This window comes from Colius striatus, chromosome 6 (assembly GCF_028858725.1).
Source record: "Colius striatus isolate bColStr4 chromosome 6, bColStr4.1.hap1, whole genome shotgun sequence".
NCBI lineage: Eukaryota > Metazoa > Chordata > Aves > Coliiformes > Coliidae > Colius > Colius striatus.
This window is the reverse complement of record NC_084764.1, coordinates 44,093,158-44,105,937: the sequence shown is the minus strand read 5'-3', so window position 1 is coordinate 44,105,937 and position 12,780 is coordinate 44,093,158. Positions and strand designations below refer to the sequence as shown.

Sequence of the window (12,780 nt, the reverse complement as noted above, 5' to 3'; positions counted from 1 at the left end):
AGCAAAAGGTCTCATTGCATCCTGTCTTCCCTTCTCAGTTAGTTTTCTGTCATTTGATCAAATTGAACTAGCACACCACACAATGAAGCCAGCGAGTGCATGGAAAGCAGTAAAATCATACAACTGGGGGTGTCACTGCCTATTACAGTGACAGTGATCTGTTACAATAAACTCTGGCCAGAGAAAGACTGCACAACCTCTGTAAAGGGATTAAAACAAAATAACACAAAAATACCCAATACAGTTGGAAAGGACTGTGTAACTATTCTCCTTTCATTGACACGTTGGACACTTGGCCCACTTTCAAGCTATTAAATATTATCCAGGTGTTTTACACAAGACTTCAAATTACTTGGTGGTTTAACTTTTGCAAGTTCAGACAATTTAATCAATACAGTTAAAAAATGCAAATAGGTAGCTATAGCCTTTGCTGTTTTAATTACAGAGATAGCCTAATCAGGCTGAATCTGTCCTGGTTTTAAGAAATATCTAGTTTGCATGAAACATATTCAGAAGTTAATGCAAATACTAATACAGTCATACTCACACACATTACATCACCTTATTTACATAGTTAATCCTGCTCTGCAGCAGTGATAATTAGGCCCACAGTGACATACCACTGTAGTAAAAATAAGATTTCATCTTAGTGCTGCATGAAAAAGTAAGTCACTTGTCTTACTCTCATATTTTATGAAGGCATTAGACCATACAGATTTTTCTTGCACCTATTTTCCTTGAAAACCATTTCCACCCAGTGATTATTTCATATAACATAGTAGGCCTTGGAAAACACAATTGCTTTCTGTTCCTGGCGAATAAAGCTATTTCCCCAGTAAGTGAGGTGAGGGGGCGTCAAGTTTTCACAAGACTTTCTACATCTGTGGCCACAAAGAAAACCTCCTAAATGTTAACTGAGTCAGTGCCATCTTTTGAACCTGCACTAAGTGTGATGTATTGATTTGAGGTTTCCCAGCTAACAGCAAAATCAGGACTGTCAATTTTCACTGCTGCTATTCAGAGGTACTCAGGTAACAGCAATACTGACAGAGTTTTTCCATTATTTTGAAAAACTATGAGCACTAGCAAGCACAAAGGAGGCCATGAGCCAATGAGAAACTCATTAAGCTGCTTAAACTGATCTAAATCTATGCTGTTGAGGTCACATCCCGCCCCCGCTACATATTTCCACCCCCTTCCTTCGGCCAATGCTACTGTTTACACAAGTAGGTGGTGGTGAGCCAGTTTGATGCAGAAAAAACCCCAAACAAAACAACACATCCCTTTAGGGGAAGAGTTTTCAACCTAATCAATTCAATAAACTGGTTTAAGGAGCTTCACAGGACCAGCAGCAATGCAGAAGAGGGAAACAGGAACATAACAGCTGGTAATTAAGTGTAGTTAAAGCTTCTATGAAACTGACGCCTAATAAAACTGGAAGCTCCGGAGTTTATCCTCTGCTATGCAAACCCTTTAATACACTGCTCAAACTCCAAACTACAGATGGAGGTAGATTTCTTTCCCTTACTGCCTCTCAGTATGTCCAAAATCCAAGTTGCTCTGCTGGTCAGAAGTCTCATTTTTTAGTAGTAACTCATTCGTGACTGGCTCTCAACAGAAGCACAAGAGTGATAACTGTACCTCATTTCTAAATCCTCAAGTCAGAGATTAGGGAAAGTATAAGAGGCAGACATAATTTGTTTTCTAGCACTTAATAAGCAGGAAAGGCAAAGAACTGGAGCAAGCTTTCCCTAGCCAGTAGACTTCTTTGCAATGTCTGGCAAAGGTGAAGTTTCTTGAAGTTTCTTTGCTCTTTCACCACAGCAAAAGCAAATTGTTCAAAAAGAATGGCCACAAACTGGTGTCAGATCCCATCACATACAAGTAGTTATTAGAAATCCCAGTTCCTAAAAGTGAGAGCACAGCTGCTTGCTCATGCTGGCCTTGACAGGGGGTAAGGAAGGTCAATTTCACTTTCACACTGCCATTTATTTGGCTCTAATTTTTCTATCCTTTAGTAGCACGACACATGTACAATTCAGTAAGCATGTGGAGGCTCCTTCCTTGGAGGGCTTCAAGACCCACCTGGACATGTTCCTATGCGACCTGATCTAGGTGAACCTGCTTCTGCAGGGGAGGTGGACTGGATGATCTCTAAAGGTCCCTTCCAACCCTACCACTCTGTGATTCTATGATTCTATGTCCAACCTAAATTTCAAAGGCATTTCTTGGCATTATTATGAGTATCTCTATTCCATGTGCTTTTTTCTTAACTAACAGTAACTTGGGGCTTAGTCTGGCCATGAGAACGACAGTTGGAAAATGTTGCAGATAAAGTATATGCACCTTCCTCTTGTATGGTTTGGTATGATTGATTGGTATGATTTTTCCATTCAGGCTGAGAGATTTAAAAAGCCATTTGTTTGAAAAAAAAAAAAAAAGCCTGGTCCAGGTGGGCATCGGGAAAACAAACACAGCTGCATCCAGGCTCTTAAAAACAAACACGGGACAGAGATACCACTACAAAAATCAGGCTGCAACTATGCAAAGCTCACCTTTTCCTTATCCATACACTGCAAGCCTCTATGGAGGTTCTCAAACTCGTGACGAGCACACTGGATTTGTCTGAGAGGGCCAGCACGCCTCAGATACGCCCTACATTGTTTTAGTTGTTTGTCCTTTAAACATTGGCCGCTCTCTAGGGACAGGTCTCCGGACCTCGCACGGCGGTCCCACTTTCTCCTGCCCCCGCGGAGCCGTTATCTCCCCCTCGAGAGCGGGCTTCGGGAAGCAGCTCGGGCTCAGGGGCCGCAGGGACCTCAGCTACCGGCTGAGGGAGATGCCACCGGAGGCCCAGAGCTCCGAGATCGCCTCAAGCAGCTGGGTTGGGAAGAGGGGGCGGAACAGCTCCGCCTTCGGGGCCCGCCCCAAGGCGTGGCTGGCGCGGCGGGGCCCGCCCCACATCCCGGGCGGAGCGGGGAGAGCCCCGCGCCCGCGTCCCGGCGGCAGCCGCCGCCTCTCCGGAGCGTGACGGCGGCCGAGGGCCGGGGGGGGCGGATAAACCGCCGCCAGCCCCGCCCGCCGCGTGACGCGCGGGGAGCCGCGGCACCACGTGACGCGCGCAGCCAATGGGCAGGCGGCAGCGCGCTCACCGCGGGCGGGGGGCGGAGGAGGAAGGGGGAGGGCTGAGGCCGCCGCCGAGGCCGGGGGGAGCGGCAGCGCCAGCGCGGGGCGGGTGCAGCGCGGAGCGGGGCCGCCGGGGGTTGCGCCTCTGCGGCCGCGGCGCGTGCGGGCCGCCATGCCGAATAAAAACAAGAAAGAGAAAGTGAGTCGCTGGGGTCGTGGCGGGGGGATTCCGGGCCCCGAGGGGAGGTTGCGGGGTGCAGGCCCCGCGGGGAGGAGGGACTTGAGGTAAAGCGCGGCGGAGAGCGGCAGCGGCCAGCGGAACGCGGGGTTGAGGAGGACGGCGAGGCGGTTGCCGTCAGTGGGGAGAGTTGGGCGAGAGGCAGCACCCCCCTCCGCCCCAGACCCGTATGCTGGCGCTCTTCCTTGCCCCGGGAGCTGGGTACTGGGGAGGGGGCAGCTCCCAGCGGGGCCTAGGCCGAGAGGTGATGTGGCGACCGACGGGGTGGGGGTCTTGGTGTCATCCCGCTGGGTCCCGGAGGTTCCCCCTGCCGGAGCGGGGGCGCGGAGCCTGCGGTGGGCGGGTGCGGAGTTGGGGGCAGCCGGAGGGAGGCCGAGGTTTTGGCGTGCGGGGGAGCGCTGGAAGGAGGGGGTGGGAAATGTGTTCTCAGCCATGCCTGGCGGAAGGCTGAGCTGGGAGGGGGTGTCTCTTACTTCGAGGCCGTCCCGGGTGTGTTGCGGGCGGGGGAGTGGGGGGTGGAAGGGAGAGGTATCTTTCATGGCAGCACGGCGGGGGTGGGGGGTGTCCGTCCCCACAGCTGCTTGCCAGGTCCCGGTCCCAGAAGTTTCGCTGTAGCTGAGGCTGCGCTCAGCGGATCGCCATAAGCACTCCAAAAGCACTAATGGTCCCTCGAAATCTTGTCACCTCCTTTTCCTAACAAGGGGAGAGGACGGCCCCGCTGTGCCTCAGTTTCCCCTGGTGCTCCAGGGGGATGACTTATCTGCCAGCCATGAAGAGGGCTTGCACAAGTAATAGTCGCAGAAAACTTCTAAACCCAACAGAAAGTTAACGGGATTGCACTTGACTTTATGTGGTAGGCAATTAGCCATATGACTGGAAGTCAGAAACAGTGAAGTATACAGTCTGCCTCATCCAGCTGCTATCGCTCCAGACCTTTTCTGTTTGTTTGATTTCTGCTTGTCTTCATTTTATCACCAAATTAGATGTTGGGAGTTATGGTTATGAGGGATGGTGTATTTTAACTTTTCCCCCATTTCTGTGCTCCCTTCTGTATACTGAAAACATTCCAGTTTATCTTGGGTTTTCTGAGAATAGCAAATCTCAAAAAAATGCTGTGGATGTCAAGTAAAGTACAATGCTGAGAGGGAGAAATTTGAGTTGGCAGGCCTACTTCTAATACTAGACTTTCTAGCCCTTAGAACAGACAAAATAAGGGGAGTGTAGAATGTGTGCTGCACTGATGCTAGTTCCAAAGTTAAACTAAGTAGAAATATTCCTGAAGCTAAAAACCAAAGACAGCAAGAGTAAGTTCTTAGACATACTTTAAATCACTTTCATTCATTGTGCCTGACTGTTTTCTTCTGTGAAAGTTTAGCTTTATATACTTAATGGGTGACTTTTCAAACATAACTAAAATTCTGGAACTTTTGGAATTGAAAAACATTTAAAGTAACTTTGGAGAAACTTTTAGTTCAATATTAAATAAAAGAAAACAATGAAACAATTAATAAAACAATATCAATTTTGTTCCATTAATTTTAATGTTCTTAGTGACTAAAAGAACCTAACTTTTTGTACTTAAAAATCCTACCTATGTGTCCCTTTCAAACTAACTGAGACTACAAACTTTTTTCTTGTAAAGGAACCTGCAAAATCAGTCAAGAGTGGAAAAAGTGTCAAAGATGGACAAGATAACCAAGAACATGAGGTAAACGTTACTAAAATATCTAAGTGTTTTCCTGCCAAATTTGGCATGACTTCTGAAGAGTGTTTTAAATTTTTCTAGTTTATTGTAATTTTGACATGACAGGCGGTTTTGAGGGAATGTAGTTGTGGAACTACTGCTCTGGTATTTGACAAAAGTGTTCTTAACACTGAAGATGCTTTTGAGGAAGTTAAATCCGTTTAGATAAATGCTTGCTTGCTACAGTCTTATGTATTCATCTATAAGGCATACAGCTATCTTATTTTGAAGTATTATTAGGAAGTTTTGGGCTTGTCTTCTAGTTGCTCCTTGCAGTTTCTATCCTTCTCTAACTCCCAAAGCTCTCTTCTCTCAAACTGTTGATGTTGGTATGTCAGTAGCCTGTTACATTGTCAGCAGACCTTAGGCTTAATCAAAGGCTGCCAGTTGTGGTGTTGTGTGATTTCTTTTCATAGGTATATGATGGAGCATTCCATTTTTGACTGATTATTCTGTTGTTGATGCTGTTGACTTGGAGTTTTATTCTACATTGCTGTTTTGCCCACCAGCAAGGTGCAGTGACTTGAAGGGTTGATTAAATCATTACTCACTCCTTTCCCACATTTAATTCTGAATTTCTGGATTATAGATTTGATTTATTTGAAAATCCAATATTTGGATACATTCTGAAATTTCCTTTAAAACGTTGATACCAGCCTGAATGTGAAGTGCTACAGTGAAAAGATAATGTATTTCAGCCTCTCAAATACATGTCTTGATACCAAAAGTTGATGTTTTAAAAGAAAATACTCATCCAGTTTTGCCATTTTGTCTCTCCCTGAAATGATTCCTGGGGCAGATGGGTGTTAATTCGTTATACTTTTTCTGATGCTCTTCACTGAGTTCTCGATTGTTGTGCAGAAAGATGTATACAGCTGTCATAAATTAAGATCATTAAAAGTTGTAAACTACTTGTAAAAGTATTTTGGCAAGTTCAGGTTAAAGAGTAATTGACGTTTGGTGGAGGGAACCTTGCAACTAGGAGGGATCTTAGCTACCAGGAAAGCTCATAGAACGAAATAAGAAATGTCTCAGTGTAAGTGTTTACAATAGTATAAATAGATGTACTTTATTGTGATAAAGTCTGTCTTTACAGTATTTTGCTGTGATGTTAAAAAGAGTATTACCTCTTGGCTCTAGTATCAGTTCCTGTGCAATTGTAAGGTTTGTCATTATCAAGAACTTTGCCGTACATCTCTTGGCTGCTTATTTTCTCGAGCTTCTCAGTGACAAGTTGCTGAGACCAAAACTGATTTTCTTATTCCATCTGGATGCTTCGAGATAGAGTGTAAAACTCCTATACTTAATTAGGGGAGAGCTTTAAATGTTGACTCAATGTATATGCGCTGTTGTTTGTAACATCTTTCTGTGTTTTCAGATCTAGCTTTTCTTTGACTTTAGATTTAAAATGAGAGAGAAGCATCTCGATAGGAGACTTATGTTGTAGTATTACTGCATTTTTCTTCTTCAGTTGTCCTTCCAGGTAGAATTCCCAATGAAAAGTACAATTTACTTAATTATCCATGAGTAGGAGTGGAATGGGAAAGGGACTGGGAATGTAACTGACACATACAGTATGACTGCCATTCCCAGTGGGCATTATTTAGTCTCCACACAATTTTGAACACCTCAGTGCTTGACTCATTAACTTAATTAATAGAGTAATTGCACACAAATAGTAATGTAGACTTTGCATTCTAATATAGCTGGCTGTAATGATATATGTCAGCTGGTGCTTATGTGAGCAGAGAGGAGGCTGTTTGTTAGCATAGTGAAGGTTGGTGAATGTAGAAGTATTCTGTAACACACTCTTAATACATTTTTAGTCATGTTTTTCTTTAAAAAAAAGTTGTCTTGTTTCTTGGTACATGGCTTCTTAAAAGGCCTCTTCTAGATTTGGAAATATGCTGGTTCATTCCATGTTTGTGTTTTTTCCTGAAAATACATGTAATGCATATACATTTAATGCAAATTAACGTAAATGGCAGATTGTAAAGACTAGAAACTGTCTGCTATTCGAAGAACAGGGACAACACAAGCAGCAACATCCCACAAATACTTTATTTTTAGATGCCTTTGTAGCACTTAACTAAATTCACAATGCCGTGGACTTTTATAGATAAAAAGCACAACAGATCTTAATATTTATGACAAGTGTTTTTCCTGTCTCACTTGCAGTCAGGGAAACAAGATTTGAGTTGTGTGAAGCTGTACAACAAGCTTGGAAAGGGATTGAAATGATTCCTGGTATTCCAGATCAGAATGCCTGTGCTGAAGGGGGATGGAAATGACTTCAGCTGATGCTTGTCTCTGAAAATTACAGCAGTAGCCCATAAGCCTGTAGACAAGTAGTAAATAGTAGCTGCAGCACACAGGTTACTTAAGGCAGTAAATACCTCTTAATTTTCATCTCAAAGAATCCCATTGGAATTGTGTTTGAAGGCAGGTCCATCTTGCCTGTTTTCCTGTCTCCAGTATTCCCACCAAACAAATGTGTAGGGAAGCACTACAATATGATTCCTCTGTATTACCCGTGCCTTGGTTACTTGATGATTACATCATTACATTACGGAAAGAGCTGTGCTACATATGAAGCAATGTGGACTTCTTACTTACTGTGTGATCAGTAGCTGATGCTCAAGAAGAGGATTTCAGAATGACAGTAGATGCACGGTCTTCCATCCTGGGATGCTTTTCTTTAAACCAATGAGTGGTTTAGAAGGTTGCTTAGCTGAGGTGTTATGTAGAATTGTTTTCATATCATTAATGTTATAATTGATTCTTTTTTGTTGTCATCTTTAGATTGGTTCTTTTCCCCAAGCTCTTCTTAATCTCCCCTAGGTAGGAGGACTTCCACTACTTTGATTATCCTTTTCTATTTTCACATTCTGTTCTCTTTTGTGATGGAGGTACCAGAAATGCATGGCCTGTATGAGGTGAGGGCCCTTTGTGCCCCACTGCAATTATTCCCCTTTCCAGTTGCACATAGTGTTAACTTTTTGAATACTTATGAGAAGAGCTAATATGAGTAAGCTCCCATCTAACTTTAGTTTCTGACTTGTTAGTAAAGATAATGAATTAGACTAAGTAGTTGCCAGAACAGTGGAATCTGTTTATTTAAGTATAACCTCTTACTTCAGTAATTAGACAAGGATATTAGTGTCTTCAGGTTGTGAGTAGAGACTTAATCTGTTGTGTATTGCTTTTCCTGTGTGTGGGAGTAGTCTCTCTACTCTGGTAAAATACTTAGGGGGTTACTTTACCAGTTTCCAAAACCTATACTCAGAATACAAACAAACAGCAAAAAAAAAAAGCCTGGGTGTGGCAATTGGCTGTACCAAACCTGGTAACCTGGACACATACTCCCCTTCGACCTAACTGGCCTCTGAAGAAGTTACTTGCTCCATGGATAAGCTTTGTTGAAGAGTGCTGTTTTGTTACAGAGTTGTGGAGGTCTCTTTAAGTTAAGGCAGTAGTAACTTATAGTCAGTCTAATTTCTTTATAAATAAGTGTCTTGTTAATAGTTAATGATTGTTGAGAAATATTACTCTTTGTTTTAATCCCCAGTTAAAACCTAACACTTCTCAAAATTCCAGTGCAGTACTTCAACAGTAGTTTTCAAATACAACCACAGGGGAAGGAAGTTAAAATTTGAACCCTATATGCTCTTATTTCTGCCTGGTTTGCATTGGGAAAGATATATGCTGAAACTTGCACTCTTCACCAATCACTGAAATGGTCTAGGAGCACTTGGACATTTCACTGTTGTGTTCACCTGGGAGATGGAAGGGTCAAAAGTAGCTGGTAACCTTTTGTACAAGGCAATAGTAGTTGACTGGGAGTGATGGCATCTTCTTAGGTCTACCTGGACTGGTTTTAAGAAGGCATGAAACTTCTAAAGTTAAAATTGGATTCATTTTGAATCTATGTGCTGAGAAATCTGTAGAAGGGAAAGACTACTTCTGTCATTTAAGAAAGTTTTGACTTGTTGACTTTCAACAAATAAGAAGAGAAATTAAAAGTCTTTTAAGTTCTTCTACCATGCAAGAAGAGCAAACGGAAGACTAGTGTGGTTTGTGTGTTATCTCATTGTTTCCATGTGCTGCCCCACTTGGCTCTTTCTACTTTAAGGGTGATTTTTTTTTTGAGTACAGACAAATCAAAATGTAATAAAATGCAAACTACCTTGGCCAGTTTCCTTGCTGTGCAAGAAGTTGCTTCATTTATTGACAGCATATGTTGCTAGTATTGGAGTATAATCACTGTTGAAACCATTTTTTATAAAATATAAAAGCTTTGTTGGGTACTGATCAATGCTTCTGTCCTGCTACTGTCCCACAGCCATCATTGCCCAGGATTTTTATTAAACATGAGTCGTAGCTTCAATAGCAACAATTTTGTCAAGCTTTGTTTTCAGAGATCTCCTCTCTGTGAAGCCTTTTTAAAAGCAGGTTAATTTCTTAAGCTGTTGAACATAACAAATATTTTTCAGGAATGGTAAAGAAATTACAGAAATCTCTCTTTAATGGGTTATCTTCAAAATACATCAGCAAAACTAAGGCTTTTCATCCTCTGAAAGAACCTTGAAAGATGAATTTTCTGTTTTCTTTGATCACTTTTGCTGTGTTAGCCAGCACACAGTGGGGAAAGACTGTCAGTGTTGTTACTGTTTCTTTTAGCGATTCCTAATTAGATGTGTGCACATGATTGTCACTCCTTAAAAGGAATAAATCAAAAAAAGGATGAGGAATAGAAGTAGGGTTCATGCTTTTGTGTGGATTTCTTATCAGAGATCATCTATAGAAGTATCCTAATGTGAAAGGAAAACAAAAGCAATAAATCCATCACTTGTGTCGACAAGTTCCTGTGATCAGTAGAAGAAAGTAATTTAGAAATATTTTCTATATGTTATGTCTTAATGTTTTCTGTTTGCAATTTTTTTTCATTACAATGCCATTTAAGATGCTGTACTAGTTACCGATAACCCTGAGAAACAAACATACCTGATCTCTTCTTGAGGATGGCATAGGAGACTGTTATATGATGTCTAGCTTGTGGCTTGATTTTTCTACTTCAGAATTTTTAAAGTTATACTTCAAGGTCTTAGCACAGATAAGCATTTATATGAAAACTAATTAGGGGCTACAATAGAGGAGCTTGAGTTTTGGGGTTGGGGAGGGGAGAATACCTTTACAAAAGTGCTGAGGTTCTCTTCCCCACCTTGTTCACATGTGTTTAGGGCTAGGATTGCTCCTAAATTTCTGGAAATAAGCTTCTTGCCTCAGAAAATTCTCTCAGTCAGATGAGATTACCCTGTTTTAGTTGTTTAGCATGCTAATTTGTACCTGTGTTTGAATCGAGGTCTATATATTTATTGTCACTTGTATAAAGCAGCTGTCGTTTAAACTCTCTTCCATTACTACTGTTAGATGAACAATCTGTCACTCAAGGGCATGGTGTTTTTGGAAGCTGTTGTGGTTTAACTCCAGCTAGTGACTAAGCAGCACAGAGCCACTCACTGTTTCCCCTCTGGTGGGATGGGGAAAAGAATTGGAGAATGAAAGTGAGAACTTGTGGGGTGAGACAAAAAGTATACTACTTAAAGCAAAAAGCTGAGTAAAAAGCAAAGCAAAACAAGGGATCCACTCCCTACTTCCCGTGGGCAGGCAGGTGTTCAGCCATCCCCAGGACAGCCGGGCTCCATCATGTGTAATAGTTACTTTGAAAGACAAAGTAACCATCACTCTGAATGTCCCCCTCTTCCTTTCCCCCAGCTGTACATGCTGAGCATGATGCCATATGGTCTGGGATATCCCTCGGGTCAGCTGGGGTCAGCTGTCCTGCCTGTATCTCCTCCTGACTCTGTACACTCCCAGCCCACTCGCTGGTAGGGTGGGGTGAGAGGCAGAAAAGGCCTTGGCTCTGTGTAAGCACTGCTCAGCAGTAACAAAAGCAACCCTGTGTTATCAACACTGTTTTCATCACAAATCCAAAGCATAACCCTGTACCAGCTGCTAAGAAGAAATGTAACTCTACTCCAGCACGAGTGCTTTGAGTTAAGCATCTTTAGCTATAAGATTATTCTGTATTTATTGTTCTCCGTAGAAGGAGATGCCTTTTACATGGAGATAGATTTAGCCTTGATCAGTCTTATCTCTTTAATGCCCAAAATGAAGTGTTTATTAATAACATAAACCAGTATTTTAAGTGTATTTGTAGTACTTCCTACTGTACTATCAGTTTGTTGCTGTCTAGATTAGGAATGGCTGATACTCTGTAAGAAAGTATCTCCAAACTGCCAAGTTTTCAGTGGACTAAATCAATAAGTGATGTTTGGCTGGACAAACCTAGCTGTACCCTAACTCTTTCTTCAGTGTGGATTCAGTAATGTCCCTGAACTAGACTGGTGGAATAGCCACTGTTTTCATGAGTCAATCCCAGTAGATAGAATTGATCAGGAAGTTGTCAGTCTTTCATTTTGGAAGAAGAAAGGTACTCATATTATGAAATAAATTAGATATTTTGAGCAACTAGGCCTCAAGTTTGAATTGCAGAAGGGCTATAAATGAGCAGTGCTAAATCTTCAGTTTTCTGAAGCTTTCTAGGGTTATTAGGTGTGGATTTTGCTTCTAATGTTAGCAATCCATGTCTTTAAACCAAAACTGTGTTTTTCTCTTCTATCAACTCTGTCAATAAGGTGTCTGGGCTTTGAGGTTTGTTTGTCTTTAAAGTGATATGCCAACTTCTTTTTTAAAAAGATCATGTAAAAACTAGTTCACTAATTTTTATTCATGGTTTTCAGGTCTGATTTTTTCAACTTTTTTTAAGTTGACTGATGAAACTGTTGAAAAATACTGAAGTGTAGCAAGTGAATACACTCTCAGTCCAAATGAGGTGCTATTTGCTGACTAGAAAGATGCACTATGCATTGCTCACAGCAGCTATACAGTTTTTTGTTTGTTTTTCATTTCTAGAATATTCTGTTTCCAATTTGTATTGCCACCTTGACTTTTTTGTTTTGGGGAATTAGACTTTCCTTCTGCATACAAATACACCTTTCTACTGAGTAGTGAAATAGGTTACCTTAACAGTGCTTGTTATGTGACTTTATTATGCTTTTATAACTAATGGAATTAAGTATACTAAACACTGCTGTGTGCAAGTGTTTTGTTATCTAAAAGGAGATGCTTCTGAAAACAGTATCCTTTGCCCTCCTAGTTCTTACACAAGGCTGACAACTACTTGTGTAACATATGATGTGTGAGGTCTTTGGTTTGTGGTTTATTTCAGTACTTGCTATCTTCTGCTTCCTAATCATGCTTTTAAACTCTCTGAGTCCTTCCTGAATGGAAACACAGCAATGAAGGCAAAGTCTGTTCTAATCAAAAGGTGCAAAGTGGCTGTTGAAAATTGATGTCAGCAGTTTGTAAATGGAAAACATCTTTTCCCTCCTATGTTTCAAATAGTTTGCCTTAAGTTTTTAAGATCTACCACTCCTTAAACTTTCAGACTACTCAGATGTTGATTAATGTATATGTGTAATACAGAACACAAATAGTAAGAAAAAACGGGCAGCTGTTGGATCTACCCATATGTGCACTTCACAAACGTCAGATCTCAGGGATTTTTTCCTCAATTTCATTTGAAGCTGGAATAAATTTGTAATTCTGC

The 12,780-nt window shown here is 41.7% G+C and overlaps 1 protein-coding gene across 2 annotated transcripts in view; it reads left to right on the top strand.

Moving 5' to 3' along the window:
• The first annotated feature begins 3,222 nt into the window (after positions 1-3,222).
• The window catches only part of PPP2R5C (protein phosphatase 2 regulatory subunit B'gamma), a 75,178-nt gene continuing 65,620 nt past the window's right edge, over positions 3,223-12,780 (top strand). The window contains exons 1-2 of one of the 2 annotated variants that reach the window (XM_061997861.1): positions 3,223-3,325; positions 5,007-5,072. In XM_061997861.1, coding sequence (XP_061853845.1) covers positions 3,299-3,325; positions 5,007-5,072 — 93 coding nt within the window. In that variant the 5' untranslated portion in view covers positions 3,223-3,298. Of the gene's footprint in view, positions 3,326-5,006; positions 5,073-12,780 lie in introns of those variants that run through there. The other variant, XM_061997863.1, reaches the window with a different exon arrangement.